Source organism: Balearica regulorum, chromosome 11 (genome assembly GCF_011004875.1).
Source record: "Balearica regulorum gibbericeps isolate bBalReg1 chromosome 11, bBalReg1.pri, whole genome shotgun sequence".
NCBI lineage: Eukaryota > Metazoa > Chordata > Aves > Gruiformes > Gruidae > Balearica > Balearica regulorum.
This window is the reverse complement of record NC_046194.1, coordinates 2342530-2364132: the sequence shown is the minus strand read 5'-3', so window position 1 is coordinate 2364132 and position 21603 is coordinate 2342530. Positions and strand designations below refer to the sequence as shown.

Genomic DNA, 21603 nt, shown 5'->3' with positions numbered 1-21603 from the left:
GAGGGAAATTAAAGCTAGCCCCCCCTCTTGGGGGTTAATTCAGCTGCAGCAATGCTACCGAAAGAAAGACATGGACCAGCCAACTTGCCGGCACTGCTACGGACGGAACAAACAGTTTCACAGAGTTCAGAGCCGCGTATTTCAATTTTACATAACTGGAGCTATATTTAGGCAAGATGCTGTTTCCACTTACCCTCAAGGAGAAGCAGCGTTAATGAGACATGGAAAACCCCCGCGAGTCTTTAGCTCTGCTTCTGCGGCTGGTTTGAAAGACCCAGCTCTCCGGGTCTCCTGCCGTTACCACTCGCCAGGTGAAGCTCCTCAGCCCCTGGCCCATCTGCCTTGCAGCACTTAAACAAACATCAATACGTAACGGCCCAGGAAACGCGGCGAGACGCCAGGTTGCTTCTGAGAAACGGTAATTCAGCAAGATTATTACATTTTTTTCCTCCCTGAAAGAGAGCCCCAAACAAGCATCCCAAACAAAATAAAGTCCTGAGAGGCATAGTCCACAAAAAAGCCCATGAACATTTTGTGCGAATTTCAGTAATTCAGCGTTCTGCTGCCGACTGAAGCACAAATCCCCCCCCCCCCCAGCTTCGCTGCATCAGATATCCCTCCAGCCTTTCCACCTTCCCCCCCAGCACGGCCCTGAACCCTGCGATGGAAGGAGGAGGAGGAAGGTCTTCAGCCTCGTGGGATTCATAGGTCAATACTAAACACTTTTATTTCTGCTCAGAAGCCCGCAGGCAGCCAGGACGTGGCATGAGGTAACGACAGAGTTCGTTAGCAGCTGGGCACTCATTTACCGAGCGGCTGCTGAGCCACACAGGTGATTTATAATCCCAATAGATTGATGGGGTTATCACAAAGAAATTGACTCAAAGGAGACGCAGGCAGGCAGTAAGTGGTGAGGTGGTTCTGGTAAAGAAAAAGAAAATTAGGTTAATTAAAATCAAATAGGTAAGTTTTGGAAACCTATGTGTAAAACAGGAGCAAAACAGGAAAAAAAATAATCAGAATCGCAATTTCCTGTATAAACAGGAGTGGAGAGAAAGCTGGATTACCATCCCTCTGGATTTTAACCTGCAGAATATAAGAACATCAGTTGATGGAAGCTGTTATCCTGCACACTCGGGTGTCTTTTTTGGGGGAAATAATCCTCCCTCCAAAGAGGGGTACACTTTGAGATTGATTTGCAAAACAGTTGTAAGCCTCTGGAAATCCTGAACTAAAAGGTACTAAAGGAAACCACCACTAGATATCATCATCTGACTATCTAATAGATATCAGAAAAATTGTTAACCTTGATCTGGCATGTCAAAATCCCTATTACGCACCCAGGTAGATTAAGTCACCTTCTGTCGGGGCTCATATCCTGCTACAGGGAACAGGCTGGGGGATGACATCATAACTATAGGTCACAGTTAATTAGGTAGATCTAACTGAAGAGCCCAGCTTGCTCCAGGGTCCCGGTCCCAGTACCCGATGAACATTTCTCTGTGGGGACATGGAATGAGAACTGGAAATGAAAGCACAAATTCCCTGCCAGTATTTCTCCTTCAACTTTGGATTTTCTGGCCCGTGGATAAAGATAACTGCCAGCCAGAATTGGGCCTTATGTGTCTGACCTGTAAAATAGGGCGCTGCTTTCATTTGTAATAAAATACACCTGCTGTCCTCCAACAGCCTGGAAAAGCACACCTTTTAAGTGATTTTTTTTTTCCTCCATGTAATCTGAGTTTACCAAGCCATTTTTCCTGCTAGTGAAAACGGGCACAGCTCCAGCACAGCTGGAGTAAGTTTTACTTGCTTAAATTCAGAATGGGACTCGGTATCATTCAAACATAAATAAATCCAAAGCATGTCATGGATTGAAACGTGTCAATTAAAATAAAATGGAATTTAAAAGAGTATCTAAGTGACTAATAAATCTATTTGTCTCATCTTTTCAGGAATTAAGAGATTTTGCTCCTAAAATGTATTCTGCAGCAACACTGCAGATGTTTTTCTTCCTACAAAGAGAAATGAATTTTGAGAAGTTATTTAAATTTTGGATTAAACCAGAATACCAAATACCAGGTGGAAAAGTAGTACACAGATGATACTTTTCCGTGGGCAAAACCATAAAGCATCAATTAAAAAAATATAGTCTGTGATGCTTTACATTAACAATGTGCATTTATGTACATCTTCACTCGCACTGCTAAAACATGGATTATTGTGCTAAGTAGCAACATAAATCAGCTGAAAATTCATTATCCCTTTCCCTTCTCCATACTGTGCATGTATTTAAATTCTAAAAACTCAGTCAGCTTATGTTTTTCTATTAGAAAAAACAAAACCCAACAGCATGCCCGCAATAAAGTCATGTATTATCCTTACAGGTGCCAGATATACCCTTGCTTAGCTGCATCCGTAATACGGCTGGTTTCAGTATAGCTGCTATCATGACATCTATAACACCCTCCTCGCCTCCGCCAGGTTGTCATTCAGGCTATAATTATAATAAAGGCCACAGATAACAAGCTTTTCTCATAACTCTGATTGTTGTGTTGTGTTTTGTTTTCATTCTAGCTAAAATTGTCCACATATCTGATAAAACTAATTCAAAGATGGGCTCTGAAACCAGTCCTGAGGAGGTACGGGATGGACACAGCTTCACAGTAACCTGGGATCCTGCCAGATACAGAAGATTCGTTTCCAAATCCTCTCCTGCCGCTCCAGCTCTCTAACAGTGATGGGAGAAGCGGGTCCATCAGGGTTTCTCCTGCTGTAGCAGCTGACGATGCTCAGCAGCTTCTGTTAAGATCAATGCTGAAACCGCAGTTGACTTCACGGCTGGGGTTCTGAGGTCAGCAGGAGCGCACAGCAGGTCTCCAGTAACGCATTTCTCAGGGCTGGAAAGGACAGAAAAACGACCAGAGTCTGGACCTCCGGAGCTTTAAACTCTGACTTCCACACTTCCTGAGGAAGAACCTTGTGCAATTAACTTCTCTGAAGACTTTGGTCTGAACTATAAATATGTCCTAGGGGAAATCAAAGGCTAGGGCAAGGCGGCACAAATGCCACAGAGCGCTTCGTTTTACGGTTAATTGCAAACCCTTTGGTTACTGATGCCCTTTGGAAGATTATTTTTTTGTTCCTCTTGCCCCCAGTTAACTTCCTCTACTGAGGAAGACTTTAGAGCGCTGCTCGCTCTGGACTCTTCCAGAATTTAATGAAGTCATTTGGACTCTTGACTTGATTTTGAATGCTGAGAAGGGGATTAATGAGACACACGTGGAATTAGGGCAAGGCACAGTAAAAACAAAGCATCCTTTCCCATCATCCTCTTAGAAAAGAGGGACCAGTTTCTGTGTGACTTCCACTCCTTGCACCACTAAGGTCAATGGGCATTTTTGATCAGGCAAGGATGTTCACTTAGGTCCTGGACATGCAGGAGTCTGGTTTTATTTAGTTATTTGTTACACTCTCAGCAGGAGTTGTCTTTGCCTGTCATTTTAATCAGGAGAGAGAGGTTTGTTCTTTGGCCACCCAGATCACTTTTGTCACAGCAGCAGATTCTTCTCCATCCTGCCAGTCAAACTACAGCAATCTCTCTTTTCTGTCATCCTTCCAAAACCACCCATCCTACCACAACGCTACCATGGAAAAGTCTGCCTTGGACTGAAGACTGCCTGCAAAAACAACACAAAAGATTGAAAGCTGGACATTCAAAGTGAGAAACAAAGAGCAGGACTAGGATTTTCAAAGGCAGCTGAGGGACACGAATGCACAGCTTCCAAGGCAGTTCCAGAGAAGCAGAGTGCCCACCTTCCTACAGCTCCAAGGTCAAAGTCTAAAAAAAAGCTGGGAAACACCTCAAAACCAGGGGTATTCACTCCGCTCAGACACTGATTTGGCTCATTCAGACCATCTGTCAGACTGAGCAGCCTTGTCAGCCAACCATTAGTTTTGTGTTTTATTTCAGAGCTTTGATCTCATCTTTGAGTATACGTACCGTATATTCAAATACATACATGCTTGCATCTGAACATGTGTTAGACATTACGTGCGTCACTAAAGTGCACGGCCCAATGAATTTAAGTTCCACCAATCCTAAAAGACACTGTGAGGCATCAGAAAAGGTTAAAACCATTAAGATATACGAAAGTATTGTAGTTCCCTTTCCATGATGCACGCTGCTATATTTAGCAGACTGTTCGACACCGCGTACGATGACGCACGCAGCGGCAGTTGCATCCTCCTCCTCCTCCAAAAGAAGCCCCGTGCCATGAAGGTGCAGTCTCTACATACACACAGCTTATGAAGGTTCCAGTACACTTTTTTCTGCACATTTCCTTCCCTGTATAGACCAAAACAAGTACAACTTTAAGCTCCACCACACAGTTCCTGTTACAATAAATGCAACTAATTAATAAGCTAAATTACTTGAATTAAGAGCTTCAAGGTGAATCCCTGTGAAATCAGATCTTCTCAATGTTCTGAGGCATTCTTTCAAGCCTACTGATATTTTCATTATAAATCTCAGCTCAGAGATGATTTTTAAAACAGCTCAACAACTAAAAGATGCTGATTTAAAGGAAAAAAAAAAAAAAAAAAAAGACACAACCCAAGCAAAAAAACCCAATGAAACCCAAACAACTTTGATCTCTTCAAAGGACTGATCAGATGTCAAGGGCCTTGATTTACAAACACAAATATGTTTGCATTTGATGTATTATTACCTAGAGATCACAAGATCCTTCGTATTCTTAGAGGGTTGACAAAGATTTAAAAGATGCCTATTATGCATCGGAGTTTAAGAGACGCGTCTCAAACGCAAAGTAGGTTTTGGGTTACATTAGTTGTTTCACTGAGAAGCTCTGCTTTATAACTCATCCCACACCTATGCATGGAGCGCATCAGGAACCAGATAAAACGACTTAACTGGCACATTAGCGTTCATCACAAAGCTCACGATCCTATAGTTTGTTGATTTAACTAGCACATTAGCATTCATCACAAAGCTCACAATCCTATAAATAGTTTGTTGCTGGATTTTGGATTTGGATTTCATCATTAAAAGCCAGAACTGCATGTGTGTCAAACCGTACTCAGTCACAGCTCAAGTAAAGAGGTTTTCTTACTAGAGGAAAACTTCTGCACACCAGGTAACAGTCTAATTCATTTATCAATGTGACACAGCGATTAATTTCCAGTTGAAATACTTACTGAGAAGTAGTAACAGGTAAGGAAGGAAATGGGTTTGAAAGCTGAATAACAAAACTACCGTAACAAAATCTGCACCTACATTTCCAAACGAAGATGAAGAAAGTTTGCACTACCTTTTCAGGGACGTTGCAGTTGTCTCGGCTTGCTGAGGTTGCAGGTGCTTCATTTCCAAGGAAATAAAGGCAGAGTCCATTTACTAAAAATGCAGATGGAACATAAAATAACAACATACTGACAGAATGCTGAGTGTATTTCAAAGAGGTAAGGATTTATTTAAAAGGAATTTTTTTTTTTTTTTACACAGAAAATTAGATACTTTCACAACCTTGACCAACTATTTCAAGATTTTCATTGTAACATACTCCATCTACAAACATACACACACAAAAATATTAGCGTCTTCATTCATATATCATGTTGATATATTTCCTGTGTATGATAATACACACAAAATAATCCAGAGTCCGCAACACCTCCATCTGCTGACAAGATTTTCAAACCAGACAAATATTTTTTCAGTCACTGATACCAAAGTTTGCAGGAGCAAAATTCAAACGTGAATGTCCAAAACTTGGGCTATATAGCCCAATCCAAAGTCCAGCGAGGACAATGTGACTCTCTCACTCACAGGCTGGCTGGCTGAGTCTCTTACAGCAAAGTTCTGCCAAGACACCTCTTGATCAATTTTTCTTGCAGGAGTAAATCTGATGGTACATGATTGCAGTTACTCATACAGCGTCTTAGAAGGAGGACGTATGCATTATAAAAATACTGTTGATTAGCATTTTAGAGAGAAATTCATTTTAAATTCTGTATTAGAAGAAAGAAAAGTTACCTTTACTTCCTCTGCTAATAAGTACAGTAGACAAAGCATGGTTTATGCCTTAAAATATTTATTTGAGAAAGTCTGTAGTGTGTAAATGTTTCCATTTCCCAATCTAATCCTTAGAGGGAAATATTCATATCTGAATTGTATTCATCTCTTCAGCCAAGTAGATCAGTCACGATATAAACCGCATCCTGCGGCTCTCTCACACACGCTGGGTTTGAGATTTGTAAGCTTGGAGTACTAAATTCGGAGCTATTTCTGTTGGTAGTGTTGCGCAAACTAAACAAAGCTAACGAGTGCAAGAGCACTTCTCTGGCTTTTGATGTTTCTATATTCTGCTCCTGGGATATCTGAAAGCTTAGCTGATTCAAGTTACTCCTCATCAAACTGCAAGTGAGGAAGTTTCTTACAGAACCACACCTGGTCAAGTTTTCTTCAAAAAACTGTTTATAGAGCTCTGCCACTTTTGTCTCCATATACTTGTTGAGCATGGAGTTTGACAGAGGCTCCTCACAGAGCATGATACTCCTTTCTCCAGCTTCATCTCCAGACAGGGACTTCATACCCGGCTTCTCGGGATGCTCACACAGAGGGGACTGACCTAGAGGAATATCTATGGACAGCAGAACAGGGCCATCAGGAAGTTCATCACACGCGTGGTCCAAAACACAACCCGAATCACACGTGTGGTCCCCCACACGGTCCCCTCCAATGTGTAAATCAGGATAGTTTTGATAAATGCTGTTGCACGACCAGGATCTATACAAATCCATCTGTTTGGTAGTTTGTTCTCTTTTGGGGATACGTAGAGCTAGTGATACTGTTCCTTCAGCAAGCATTTTCTGATCTTTTGCAGGTAACTCTTTCACAGATTGCCATTGAGGGCTGCTCCTGTATTCCATTTTGCTGCTTTTAGCAGAGATCTCATCCTGCTTCTCATGTCCATCAGCAAAGCCTTTAATTTTGGGGTTGTCTACAAGTTTCTGTCTCCAGATTCCCTCTTTATCCTTTCTGGATGCATGTGATTTGCGAGGCTTATCTTGATGACAGCTTTCCTTATATACGAGTCTAGTTAAGATGCCTTCTGCCAACATGATGACAAGTGTGAGTAACAGTCCAATCATCAGAGTTCCATGTGGTCCTGCAAATGAAAGGGAGACAGGCAGAGTATTTCAAACTTATGTGGACAAAGAGGAATAATTACAAAAAGTGCATCGTTCGTTTTTTATTAAGACTGTGATTTTTCTTTTTCTCTAGAATATTTATTTTTAGTCAACAGTAAACTGCATGCTTTTCTACAATTTTAACCTCTATACCACGTCAACAAAAATAATTGTGAAGATATAGGAAGGGCATTAACTGGATTCTTCATCTGTAATATCACTTCTGTTTGGCCAGTTGAGATAGATTATACTTATGAGCTGTAAAAATCAGCAAAATTATTTTACTTGTCTATATTACTCCCATCAGTTGCAAATCAACTTTTTTGTATTGAAAGACAACAATTTCTAAGAGCAAAAAAGGTGACATAAGATGGAAATCAAGATCAAATTAAGACTTAGAGGCTGATTCTGAACTGGCCTGAGCTCTCCTGTGAGGTGCCAAGGAACTTCAAAAGATGCTGAGAGTTCTTCAGGACTGCATCCAAAATGCAGTTCACCTATACAAATGTTTTTAAGAGTCCCTCTTAATGATGATTTTAAAGATATAAATAGTTAATTTCTCAATAGTGATGAATAGTACATTTATGTACCCATAGGCTCCACAGTTTTACTAAGTGCACGTGAATAATTAAAAGCTAGCCAATATGTGTCACAATAATCTACTTGTTTAATGATTCCTTATCATTCTTTTTCAATTCACCTACTGTTAAAACCAAAGGGAATCTTTCCTGTCCTAAACTCACTAAGGAAAAGACCATCACCTCTCCTGTTAAGGATAAATGGGAAAGATGAACACAAGAAAAATCCCCTCTGTTCTTCAAACATCTTTTTAATCTCCGCATATTCCAAATACCTTCACACACCTCTAGTGTGCTCACGGTTTGGAATAGTGGGGAGAAGCAAGGGATGAAGCATTTTACTGAAGAGTACATAGTAAATCTCCCAAAGAACGTGACATACTGGCAGGCCATTTGAAATACACCAAAACCTCTACTTAGATCATGGACAATTAAGGCTCAATACTTTTCACAGTGCTGGCAATTTACACCAGTAGTAATACCTTGCAAGCTACTAGACAGAGAGCTCTGCAAACAAACAAAACCTCTGCAAATTCACTCCGATATTTGATACATAACCAGAAAGATCCTCCTCACTCTACTCATTTGCTTCTAACTATCAGCAACCAAACCACATACTCCGGCTTATTTGTTCTGCAATTAAACTTGATACACTGGGTCACTTTTTTTTTTTAATCCCAGTACTCCTTCCAGAAAGCCACTCTAAATCTCCAGTTACTTGAGAGATGGAAATTTTCAACCTCCCTTCTAACTTTACACATTGCCACAGTACAAGCGTCTGCTTTTTTTCTTTTTCAGGGGTCTTTTTTAGCTTGAATTGCACTGTTTGCTGTTCCCTGAAACTAAAGTAAACACTGGAATTGCCTGCAAGTGAGACCAAAGCAGATGAGAAAGGCTGTACACCATGCCTTCTCCTGGCTACATTAGCATAACTATTTATCTACAGAATCATTTACATATGCAAAAAAGCAGGACAGCATTTTCTTAAGCACTTAAGGAACTTAGGAAACCAAGTGCCATTTTTGAAAGAGACACGAGTACTTGGCAGTCTAAATCTTGCTGAACAGTCAATGGAATCTGGAATGCTGCATGCCTCATTTACTTCTGAAACACAGGACACAGGTACCCAGATCTTTACATACTTAAAGATTTTGCTGTATTGCTTCAAAAATGCTTATAGTGCGAATCCAAGAGTTAAAATAGGGTAATCTTAGGAAAACTGCTCTCTTTCAAATAAAGTAAATGGTGCCTGCATTCTGGAACAAAGCGTAAGGGGAAAAGAAAAAAAAAAAAAAAAAGAGTACAAAAAGCCCAGACTTACCAATCCTAGTAGAGTGAGAGAGGCGGATAATCACATAGCCCAGAACTCTCCTACTGCTGCTGCTGCAAGAGAACAGATTCTTACATACTCTTTCTTCACTGCTGTGTGGAAAAAAAAAAAATGACATACCCATGATTTAGTTCCTCTTTTTTTCCTTTTAAAACAGAAGTGATCCCACTGGAAAAGTGTGTGGTTTTGGTAACAAAGCGACAGGAGATCTAAAAGAGGATGTTAAAAAAAAAAATGAATTGAGGTATTTCTGACTGTGGTGCAATGCTGATGAGCTGCTAACTGCCATAATGCATCATTTAAAACCAAAGACTACTAAAGGATCCGGGTGCCTGCACTTCACCAGGCTGTTCAAAATTGAAACCGCATTCCACCAAACACTTCCATGTACAGAAGTTCAGTTTTGTTCTATCACCCACCTGACTTACAGGGCGCTGTTATTTACACCATTTCCCCTTTTGAAATAAACAGCTAAATTTATAGTCTTGTGACCTGCTTCTGGTGGGGAAGAAGTTGATAACTTCTTTTCATCAAGACACCAATGCAGTATCTTGTCTATAAAACGCAAATACAGGAATTTGCTCTCTGAAAGCAGCAGCCATCAGACAGCTGTGAAAATCATGTCGCTCACTGACCAAAAAGCACTTTCTTTGGGCTTAAAAATGACCTGTCTCAATGGCAGGTCAGAGGTGCCCCTGCAGTGTTTTTAGTATGTCCTTCTCGCACAGGCTGAAGCCGAGCTCATGCACCGAGTCACACCACTTCCCCAGCACTAGATCCAGTCCATAGACAGCCTGAAGAGCTTTCTGCTGAGGCCTTTTCCAAATTTCATTTTTCTCAGAAGATAAAAAAATCAGAAGCTAACTCCCATCCAAGTATTAGACTAAGTCTCTTAAATAGACTCTGTTTAGTGTAACAATAAGAGCAAGACACACATGTAAAATAAAACTAGAGTGCAAAGATTAACATTACAGCAACATATTGATTGCAAATCACCACTCAACATGTTTTGGCAATAAAGTAATGATGCACCTTAGAAATGAATCAATGTAAGGTTTGAAGTAACTATGACCATATAGGTCCAATGGAGTCTCTTTAAAATTATTCCTCTTTGCTGCTTTTCACCTCTATTTCACAAAAGACTTCAGTTTTTACAGAGGCAGAATGAAAGCTTTTTTTAATTCCCACTGAATTTATATAAAGCTCACTTTGTATTTAAAGGCCATTTAAAGTTATTTTTAATCATCTTACAGGCCTAATTTCTGCCATGGCAGATGTGGTAGTGACTTTCAGAGTACTCCTACCCCCAGTCTCGGAGGCAATCAAACCTCACAAGAACTTCATGGTTCAAATTCCAAGTAGTTTTAATCCTTGGCTCCTCCACTGAGCTTGTAATTCGCGCCAGCTGCTGCCCTGGGTTTTGTGCTGCAGTTCCAACAAAACACAAAAGTAACCGGGAGAGAGAAAGGGAGAGGAAGAAATCAAGTTAGGTAATTAGGCTTGAGTGATTAAAAAAAAGTCACCTTTCATTTCGGTTGTATTCAGGTGTCAAATGCATCAATATTCAAGGAAATTAATACCCTTCTGTCAATAAGATCTTATCAGAAACCCTCTCATATTTATAAAAATAGAGTAAGATAGAACCAAAGTTGTTTCAGAAGCTGAAAACAGACCACAGCTAGAAGAAGCGGTCCGCAAGAGATATACGTCTGAATCCCGAGGCTAAACTTAAAGCAGAACATATAAAGAAAAATAAATTTAACTGGATTATTCAGCTCGGGACCGACCGACCAGGACCGTCCTGGCGGCGCCCGGGGCCTCCTCAGGCCGCGCAGCCGAAGTACCGAAGGGGGCGTGTTTTGACGCTGACTGACAAGAGGAACGGCCAATGGGGAAGGCGAGGCAGGCTCGCCTCGGTCGCTGTGTGGCGGTTGGTTGCCGCGGCAACGGCGCGAGGCGGCGGCCGGTGAGGGGGCGTTGGGCGCCATGAGGGTCCGGTACGGCGGTGGGAGCGGGCCCGGGGGTCGGGCAGAGCCCTCGGCTGCCTCCAGCCCTCCCGCACGGCCGGTGAGGCACAGGCAGGCCGCAGCCGCTCTCGGGGCTGGGCGTTAACGGTCTGCGGGAGGAGTTAGCCGGCGTGTCGGTCGGTGAGGGCCGGAGAGGCGGCGGCCCTGCCCTCCCTAGTCGGTGGTTACAGCAAACAGCTGTAAATGAAGATGCCTCCAAGTTGCTGAAGATGTCTTCGATAGACAAACCCGTGAGATAAATAATTACCATATAAAGGACCCATTTTGGCAGTTCATGGGTACCACACCACACGTGTGTTGCGTGCTTTGAATGCTCAGGGTACAGCGTTCGCATCCTGCAGCGTGAGCGATTTCTCCTTCATCACCCGAAGTTGACTTTTAGAATCCTTTTGCATTTCCCAAAGCTTCTCCAAAAGTTTACCGATAGAGTTCAAAATTGTTAATAATAAACTTTTCAGCCTAAAATATTCTACCAAGATCACATGACATGGACAAATCACAGAATACTTCTGCGGGAAACTCATTAAAAGATAATTACGGTGTAATTATTTCTTTGTAGAGTGGGGTTATTTTGTGTAGGTAGTGCTGCCTCATCTATTCAGATGGACTTCACGCATCAGCTTCTTTCTATGCCAAGTGTAATCCGTTTCCAGAACAAGTGCAGGTGCTGTCGTGGTCTCTGTGAGAAAGGGAAAGAAAACGCGGAAGAAATGCAACGCCAGTACTCAGCTGTGCAATGGGCTACAAGCAATGAGTAAATGCCTTTTTCCCCCTTACACCTCGAATCAGCTCTACATCAGAATGTGAACTCAGAATGCCTCTCTCTAGGCAGTGTCATACATCACAAAAAACCCTGAAAAAGCAAGACTGGCAAAGGAGGAAACCACTAAGTCAGGAAAACACTGTCAGGGAACCTTACTGGTTTGTTCCCAGGTAATGAGTTGTCTCAGTTTCTTTTTAAATTGGCTATTAAAATTTTCTTACCATCACAGGGAAAACACAGAAGAGATGAAGTCTGATAAAGTTCTTAACACAGGTTACTTATCAGTCTGAATCTATTACATTAATGGATTTAAATTAGTCCTTAAAAAAAAACCCAACCAAAACCCAAAACTTAATTACATTGTTCTTGGTAAGTCTTATTTCTTGCATTTCTCAGTTTGTGGGCCTGAGTGCACAGGACTAGCCAATACCTTTTTCTCATGTTAAAAAAAAAAAAAAATAAAAACCCAAAACACAGATCTATATATATTCTGTGTGTGTGTGTATATATATATGCAGTCTTTTACCAGTAATTGAGCTGCTCAGGAGCCACACATTTACTCACGTACTTCTGACTGCAGCCGTACCTCAGGTTAACCCATTCTGGGCTCAGTCTGCGTGAAGTTAACCTGAACTGACTCTGAACAAAGCCTCTGCCGTAAGGCACTAGCTGGCACCTACCTCCACGATCCACACCTCAAATTTGTATTGCAAGACATTCCTGGTCTTTGAAATCCATGCAACGTGAGCTGAACGATATCATCAGACTTTACAGAATGTTCCATGACATACAGGTTAAAAATATTTAATGAGAAATTAATAAAATCCCACATTAATTGGTAGAAAAGTTTATTTTTGCAGTGCACGCCATTGTAACCTGAAACAGCAAGTAAACATACGCAAACATGCAGTTTGGTTTTTAAACAGATTTTTGAAAACAATTTGTATTGAGCTTTACATGAATGAATAACAATTTGGTATTTTAAGACTTTTTATAAACAAACAAGAAACCCAGAGATTTTTCTGGGTTATACAAGCGAAGCGTATACACGTGGAAAATAAATGCAATTCATTATAGTTACAAATGGCATCGGAAGTCCTTTATCTTACATTATGGACCATTTTTTAAGGGGCAAGTAAGCGTGAGAGACAAGCAATAAACACCATTAAGACATCAGTGTAACTACAGCTCTCTGTTGTGCTTTAGTTGTTCAGACAGAAAAACGTTGATCCTATAAATGGGAAGCAGCAGCCTTCCCGCCAACCATTCTTTAAAGGATTGAGTTACTGGTTTCCTTTAGACCATGTGAACTGAAGTCTGGGATCAGGGCAAGCCCTAGCGCAGTTTTGCGGCCAAGAAGGCATCTTCTGGCTGGTGCAAAACTTGGGCGTGTAAAGCTTAAAAGAGTGTACCTGCTGGATCTACCAGGCAAACAGGGAAAGTAAAAGTGAATAATTTCAGTTTAAAAATTTATCCTACACCGCCCTCTGGCAACACAGATATTAAATGACACAGTTCCCCTGCTGTGAGCAGCATAAAGCTAATTAATTACACATTGCAAAAAAAAAAAAAAAGAAAAAAAAGGCGGCAGCTGAGAGTGTTTGGCAAGCTCTGCAGGCACAGTGTGAAGCTGATTTGTCCTGTCCACTTTCCGTTTGTAACTGCCTTGGGGAAAGAGGGGGAAAGCAGGTTAACGAGGAAGCGTATTCCACATTCTCCTCAAACCTCCAACCCCTCCAAAGACTCTTCTGTGTAGGCGTATCCTAAGTAAAACCCATTAGTTGCAACAGGTGAGAGATCTGACCCAAGAGACTTCACACGCAGCAGCTGTGGATGCGTTACATTCACTCTGTTGTAGAGATCCTGTACTTTTAAAATAAAGCAGTGTTTTCACTTGAAAACTCCACTTCTTTCAACTTATGGGACCACTTCAAACCGTGAACAAAACGTGCAAAGAAGTCAATCGTGTGAGAAAGCATTCTAAAAGAATTTTATTGGAATGATACAGGAATGGTTAATATACAGGTTAAATCCTCAATGTCTGCCTTCTACATAGGAAAAAAAAAAATAAAGAAATGAACAAGTTCAGTTCCTGCGCCCATCATTAACCTAACACAGGTATAGGAAATGGAAAAATAGCCTATAGGCAACAAATTCCTAGCACTCCTAAATTCATGCAATATATCTGCATCAAAATGAAGGCAAGTTTTCCACACAGTCCCACAACAAAGAGAAATTTTCGGTATTTTTCCGTTTGTGTTGGTGCCTTGTTCCCCGGACAAAGAAATAATTCAGTCTGTCTCAACAGAGCTTTCTTAGGAATGCTGATATGGTTTGAACGCTACCATATGGCAAGGGCGGGGGACCAGACGGGGTAAGCGACTTTGCTTTCTTAAACTTGGCAATTTTCTTGACCGTCAGAGATTGACCTTGTTTCAGAATGTTTTGGGTCGCTGAACTGACAGAATTTGGCAGCAACTTTCAATTACAGCTTCTCCAAAATAATGACTGTAATTCACAAAACTTACACCGTACTTTCCTTACACAGGAAACACAGCAAATTGGTGTGAGTATAGTGACTTGTGTATCAAATTCCACTTTCTTCACAAGACTTCACTTGGTATTCTTACCTATTTTCTCAAAAACTCAACCACTAGTTTAGACGTAAAGATTATGCCAGTATTAAGAAAGAAAAATCACCTCAGTTCAGAAAGATGAAATCATAGTGAACAAGAAGAATTGGACTCTGGATTTAAAACATAACCTACCTACCATCCCCAAAAGATCTTAAAAATAAATTTCACAGAATTTCAGTAATTATTGATAAAGCCTGTTAATGAAAAAGCACAAAATGCGTGTGTTAATCTTGAAGGTAAGGCAACATTAATCTATCCTTATGTCTTTTGATGCTTTTGTAAGCATCCGCTTCAAACTGACTCCCAGGCCCACAAATTAGAAAAGATAAAAGATTAATTAAATGTCATTTTAACTAACTTGGCTCCTGCTCACTCGGATGTGTGTGGAAGTTTCAACATGAGCTCTCTCAAAGCAGAGCTGGTTTCCAACCAGAGCAAGTAGCTGCGCTTCTCTTTTAACAGACCTTGCCAAAATCATCAGTTGCAGTGAACGGAACAAAAGCCCCAAAGAAATGTTGGTGGGGGAAATAATGACTGCATCTTTGGAAACCTAAGTTCTTACTTTTATCCTGTTTCTAATTTCAGACTTCAAAACTATGAACTGTAAACCATTTTGGAAAGTATTTATATTTTTGAAAGAACATGGCCAAGACATACAGACCATCTCAGGAGCGCTGGGAGAACAGACAGGTTAATATTGCACATGGTAAATTCACCACTGCAAGACACTTTAATAGATTCACAATTCCTGTAATAGCTTTGCGATATGGCAGTAACAATGGAAATAAGTTTTTAAACCTTAAAAAAAAAAAGTCTTGATTAATTACAATAGTTCTTGCTATTCAAACATTTACTTCCTTGTTTGAAAAAATACTATATGAATCTAATGACTACATGAACATGCAGTAAGATGCCTAATGCTATAAGGAGTGTGAACTGGTATTTTTGTAGAGAAATACATTAAAGGCTTTCACCCTTACACAGGTAAGGAAATGCCATTTCTGGCCATTTTGGCTTATTTGCAACGGTGCCTGGGAATTAGCGCATACTCAGCTGAGGGGCACCGACTCTTGCAGACATGTAGTCAAGTCATGCTTAGGCAGCTGTGTGATGAAATTGCCAATGGCAAGGCTGTCCATTGCCCAGATCCCTTTTTCTTTGTCAAAAGAGCCCACACGGATCACTTAAATGAGAAATACATGGCAATTTTTTTTCTTTTATCATCTGTACAGTGTGTTACAATACAAATCTTAAATATCCATTCTACAAAAGAACAAACACAACTTTCAAAAGTGACTACAATGGCTATACTACACAATACCACCTACAATTTCATCTGAAACCAGTAGAGACACTGAAAAATTACTGTGTAATTCAGTAATGTTTTTGAGGCAACTCAGGCACTAAAGTTAGTATCTGACAAGGTTTTAGATGCTGTTTTCCGTATTTTAAATAGTTGGATCTCTAGGTATAACCCCATCTGTATTATTAGTATTAAAATAGTTTCTTTAAGTTTACACAAAACGGATTAATTGCCAAGACAGCTTAAACTATGTGAAAATCATTCCTGTCTAATTGCTTCAGTTTCCTATGCTTCCAACTTTGTAATAATACACCCTCTGCTCTCTACCTTTATGTTCACATTTTCATCTTGTGTTCAAATTTGTATGACATACGGTGAATGCTGCAAGCACCAATCAAATGTTAGAAATCACATCTACATTTCTTGAAGCAGAGACAATTGTACTATTTTATAAAAAGCTGTGGAAATTCCCTTTACAGAACATTTAAGGCAGTTGAAATTCACGCTTGCTGCTTGGCCAGTGCTTCAGCTTCCTAAAGAAGAACAGAAATTACACATATTAGTACGTTATGAAAGGCGACAACTTACACATACTTGCATTAGCATATGACGTAACAAAAACTGCAGCAATACGCGATTAAGAATTCAGCAGCACTGAACCCACTCAAGAAAAGAGTCCCCACTGCCTATGATGACCTTATAAAACAAGTCCCATGCGGTGCAGGCTTTAACTCCAATTCTGAGCTAGCTCAAGTAGGACTTGCAGGAATATTCCAACCCGTGCCCACGGCCAGTTTTGACCATAAAAGTTTAAAACAAAAGAAGATCAGATATAATGAGTTATCCCTCGTTTCACGTTAGGATACAAGAACTATTTCGAGATCAAAGACTATTTGAAGAACTATGGTTAGATGGAAAAAGAATTCTTACTAAGTTTCCACATTCAAAAAAAAGAGGTCTTGGGAGAGACGTAATTTATCTTCTGAACGACCAAAAGCCAGCATTTAACTTTTGCCTTCCAGAAGGGCGCTCAGAGCAGCCTGCGAGTCCTTCAGCCACAGCTCGGAGCTGCTCCAGCAGAAGACGCAGACGTGAGCTCCGTCCTGGTGCTGGCAGCAGGTCTGTCCTGGCACCCGCACTGCTGAGTAATCCCAGCTCGCCACTGCGGGGGGACGCGAGCCAGCGGGGACGCGCTCCTTGGGAACCGCTCCTGCCTATCCCCTGCTCTCCATGCTCAGGGCTCCCATTTTGCAGTTTTCTGTCAGCCTTTGTAACGTGGTCGCAAATGGGAACAGAATGACAACAGAAGAAATGCAAAAGGAATTTTTTTCTCAAGATGGTTTCTACAAGTGTACCTTTGACTGGAGATTAATTACCTGTTAGCAGCCACATGGCCTACACAAAGATGAACAGTCACAGTGCTCTCACTGCAGCACTTCAGGGTGGACAGTGTGGTTTACTTTAAAGGAAAAAGTTCGACATCTGCTAAACTCAACTTTTATGCAATGGAGTTGTTTGCTTTGGTGACTGTGGGGAAATACTGAAGATAACAGACTCAACAATATCATTGTTAACATGAGCCAGTATGCTAAACAAATAAAAAACAAGAGAAGGAAGGACTAAGAAGGGAATTTCCGAGAAGCCTGTAAGTACAAGGCATGTCTCCGTTATCTTAGACATGGTGGATCACACTGGTTTTCCTGGCTATCTGCCCAAGCGCGTCGCATCATGCTGCCTTTCAACTCAGGGGCGTGGGAACAGCCTTGCTCAGACCGCTGGCTCAGGTCTGCCGCGCTCCCGGACTGCGCTCAGCTCCTCTGGCTGCACGTCGCGGGTCAAAGAGCGGAGCCGGGATGTCACTGTGCAGCCATGCTGCTCATGTGAGGGCATCCTATCAGTTCACAGCAGAAAAGGCAGGTGAAAAACGAAGGAAACATTAAAAAAAAACCTACAAAACCCGGGGGGGAAAAAACCCGATGTTTGATACTCTCTAACAGACGAGTGGTTCTTTGAAGGGTAAGAAACAGGAGATGGTTTCCTTGGCTTTGTAACAACTCCATTAACCAGTCACGGGCACTACGGAAGTGACATCTAGGTTTTTTTTCTTTTTTTTTTTCTTTCCAGAAAATGCAGGACAAAGTACTTATCTTCAAAACAGGCAGCAGTAAGCTGGAGAAGTATTTCTCTCAACTCCAGGAAAGGAGCTACAAATAACTCAGAGAGCATGCAAACCTATTTGTCTTGAAGGTCAAACTCCATTTCCTTGGGTGTGGTCCTGCGAGTTACCTGAAAAAGGCTCAGCTTTTCAGATTTGACAGTATCCCTCTTTCATGCTTTTCCTTATTTCTCCCTCAAGGCCCCTTAGCGAGCATGCTCTCAGTCCTTAAACAACTAATCACACCCTTTAAACTCATGAAATCCTCTCTCTAAAACCCTTATTGCTTGAAGTGGGGATACTTAACTTGAACGCTGTGTTGGTTTTGCGTGGCAAGGTTTTGGTAGCGGGGGGGCTACAGGGGTGGCTTCTGTGAGAAGCTGCTAGAAGCTACCCCTGTGTCTGACAGAGCCAATGCCAGCCGGCTCCTAGACGGACCCGCCGCTGGCCAAGGCCAAGCCAATCAGCGCCTCTGTGATAACATATTTAAGAAAGACAAAAACAGTTAGAGAGCGCTTTTGCAGCCAGAGAGAGGAGTGAGAAGATGTAAGAACATCTGCAGACACCAAGGTCAGTGAAGAAGGAGGGGGAGGAGGTGCTCCAGGCGCCGGAGCAAGATCCCCCTGCAGCCCGTGGTGAAGACCATGGTGAAGCAGGCTGTTCCCCTGCAGCCCATGGAGGGAGGATGAGGGGGTGTAGAGATTCCACCTGCAGCCCGTGGAGGACCCCACGCTGGAGCAGGTGGAGACACCTGAAGGAGGCTGTGACCCCGTGGGAAGCCCACGCTGGAGCAAGCTCCTGGCAGGACCTGTGGATCCGTGGAGAGAGGAGCCCACGCCAGAGCAGGTTTGCTGACAGGACTTGTGACCCCGTGGGGGACCCACGCTGGAGCAGTTTGCTCCTGAAGGTCTGCACCCCGTGGAGGAGACTCATGTTGGAGAAGGCCGTGAAGGACTGTCTCCCATGAGAGGGACTCCATGCTGGAGCAGGGGAACGATGAGAGGAGTCCTCCCCCTGAGGATGAAGAAGCGGCAGAAACACCGTGTGATGAACTGACCGTAACCCCCACTCCCCGTCCCCCTGTGCCGCTGGGGGGGGTGGAGGTTGAAGCCGGGAGTGAAGTTGAGCCCGGGAAGATGGGAGGGGTGGGGGGAGGTGTTTTTAAGATTTGGTTTTATTTCTCATTCCTCTACTCTGTTTTGCTTAGTAATAAATAAGATGAATTCCCTCTCTAAGTTCGGTCTGTTTTGCTCATGATGATAATTAGAGAATGATCTCTCCCTGTCCTTATCTCGACCCGTAAGTTTTTTTTCATTGTACCTTTTCTCCCCTGTCTAATGAAAGAGGGGAGTGATAGAGCGGCTCTGGTGGGCACCTGGCCCTCAGCCAGGGTCAACCCACCACAGTCTTTTTTGGCGCCCAACGTTTCCCAGGATTTGTAGGTCTATTTGTGCCCAAAGCACAAACCAAACCACCAGGGCTCCGTAAACAGTTACTTGCGTTTCCCATAGAATCACAGAATGGTTTGGGTTGGAAGGGACCTCAAAGATCATCTAGTTCCAAACCCCTGCCATGGGCAGGGACACCCTCCAGTAGACCACGTTGCCCAAAGCCTCATCCAGCCTGGTCTTAAACACTTCCAGGGATGGGGCCTCCACAACCTCTCTGGCTCACTTCAGAACCCCTCTTGTTTAGCATTAATATTGGAACTTTGTGTTCAAACAACTTTCCAAATCTCTCACGATGACATTTAATGGAGGTTTTCTGTCACGGTCTTCTCCTGCAAGTTGATCCTAGACTCTTTCAGTTTTATGTAGCAACATACGCAGGCGCGGTGTCGTTAACTGCTGTATTATATCCAGGCTACGTGCAGCTATGCTGTAAATGCCAATTTCAGCTTCTACAAATCAGTTTTTCCTCCTCAGCCGCAGGCAATCAGCTTGATTTGACATCATGTAATTGTGGGATGGACACCAAAAGTCAGACCAAGAGCAGAATGGACTGGGTACAAGGTCACTTATGCTAAGGTTATCTTCATCAGCTCAAACACGCCTCTCCAAGCTGTAGCAAGCAAAAATTCGGCAGAGTACAACTGCATTATGCTTCTGCTTTTTAAAACTCACCTTTTCCTTATGTGAGCACAGAATCAGAGCAACTAATAGCCATGCAGACTGCTTCTGCAATCTGGCAGGTTAAGTAAGAAGCGATGTTCACAGATGTTACAGAGACAGCTGACCTGATTCATCACGGCAGCAACTGCTTTCCAGTACCAGATCTCGGCCGTGAGCGGAAACGCATGGGCTTTCCTGCATCCCATGGTCTCAGGACTGCCTTCTCACTCCTTGGCTCCATCCTGCACACTCTTTTGTGCAGCACTGTGCAGATGTTCCAAGAAACTTAAATAAGATTTACACGACTATCACACCGTGTGCAGCTGGCCTCCTGACGCCGGTGACGCATGATGCTGGGGCACACATCACAGGTTTTGCTCTCTGCTGTTCTCTGTACGAGGCAGAGTTTTTCCTCGCTATGCCGTTCACAGTAGTGGAGCTACCGCAGGAAATTAGTTTGGCTCCCAAAACTGCTTCAGTCTGACCCACAACTTGTAATGCTTAATACTGATGGATCATCATCCACCTTTAAAATTAGGTCTCTTAGTGATGTGCAGAGCACGACCTTCAACTCTTACATGAATAAAGCTGAAAGGAAATGGCGTGTTTACCCACTGGAACAAGAAAGCTGGAAGTGACCTGGAGGATCCTGCTGCTGTCAAGTGAAACGCATAAAGCAGGCTTGTCCTACCCTATCAAAATCAAAAGGCGGATTCCAGCCCATTGCATCTGCAAAGCAGCAACCCAGTTTGTAATTGGCAAAGCAAAACAAGGCTTCAGATAACAAGCTGGAGGAAAAAAATTACTCTGAAGCAAGACCACATTATTTCAAAAGCAGTGACTGGTTTCAAGGTATTTTCTAGTACAGAAATCTCATCAAAAGTTCACATGAATTAAGTTTTTTCACTGAATTAATTCTTTTGTTTTGTGACAGCTTTTTTCATCTGGATTTCTTGTGCATTCTTCAGTGCAAATATTAACTACTCTTTCACTAAAAAAGAGCAGGGTGGCTCTGCAGTGAGGGTACCAAAAGAGCATCTGTACTGAACACTGAGTTTTTCTGGTAGAAGAAGGGGGAGGAAGATGCCTCCGGGGAACACAGCATCCGCTAAATAAACCAGCACGTAACAACAGCATGTTGCTCTAATGTTGAAGCCTGAAAGTTAGTCTCTGGAGACCAAGTATCAGACCAGCAGGTAGAGTGATTGGGGCAGCCACGGAACACATAAAAAATCCTACTATGAGCAGAAAAGAACAAGTTGTAAAATACAGGTTGTGGCTTACTGTGAGAAATGTACCCACCTACCTTTGAACCAGGTGGCGCAGTCAAGCCTAAGAACGCATATACCGCGTTGTTCTCTCGAGCTTCAAAGAAAGCTTCGTAGTCCTTCACAGGAGTCAGGGAGGGGGTGGAAACAAAAGACAGAATCATCAGAGATAATCACAATTCAGTTTGGTGTGTTACCCAACCCGTGCTGAGCAAACTGCTTC

The 21603-nt window shown here is 42.4% G+C and overlaps 2 protein-coding genes across 6 annotated transcripts in view; both read right to left on the bottom strand.

Moving 5' to 3' along the window:
• Nucleotides 1-6093: 6093 nt before the first annotated feature.
• On the bottom strand, nt 6094-10836 carry LOC104633681 (TLR adapter interacting with SLC15A4 on the lysosome). 5 transcript variants are annotated; one of them, XM_075763039.1, is made up of 4 exons: nt 10369-10836; nt 9785-9953; nt 9109-9209; nt 6094-7187 (listed from the first exon to the last, which is right to left on the bottom strand). In XM_075763039.1, the coding sequence occupies exon 4, from the start codon at nt 7168-7170 to the stop codon at nt 6202-6204; it is 969 nt and encodes a 322-aa protein (XP_075619154.1). In that variant the 5' UTR covers nt 7171-7187; nt 9109-9209; nt 9785-9953; nt 10369-10836; the 3' UTR covers nt 6094-6201. The 5 variants fall into 5 exon arrangements, with proteins under 5 accessions (XP_075619154.1, XP_075619158.1, XP_075619156.1 ...); XM_075763043.1 differs by having other exon boundaries at nt 9109-9206; XM_075763041.1 differs by having other exon boundaries at nt 9785-9933.
• Nucleotides 10837-13873: 3037 nt separating this feature from the next.
• Nucleotides 13874-21603, bottom strand: part of SH3BGRL (SH3 domain binding glutamate rich protein like) — a 37102-nt gene continuing 29372 nt past the window's right edge. Inside the window, exons 3-4 of the mRNA XM_075763038.1 lie at nt 21419-21499; nt 13874-16379 (exon numbers count right to left, since the gene is read on the bottom strand). Coding sequence (XP_075619153.1) covers nt 16347-16379; nt 21419-21499 — 114 coding nt within the window. The 3' untranslated portion in view covers nt 13874-16346. The remainder of the gene's footprint in view (nt 16380-21418; nt 21500-21603) is intronic.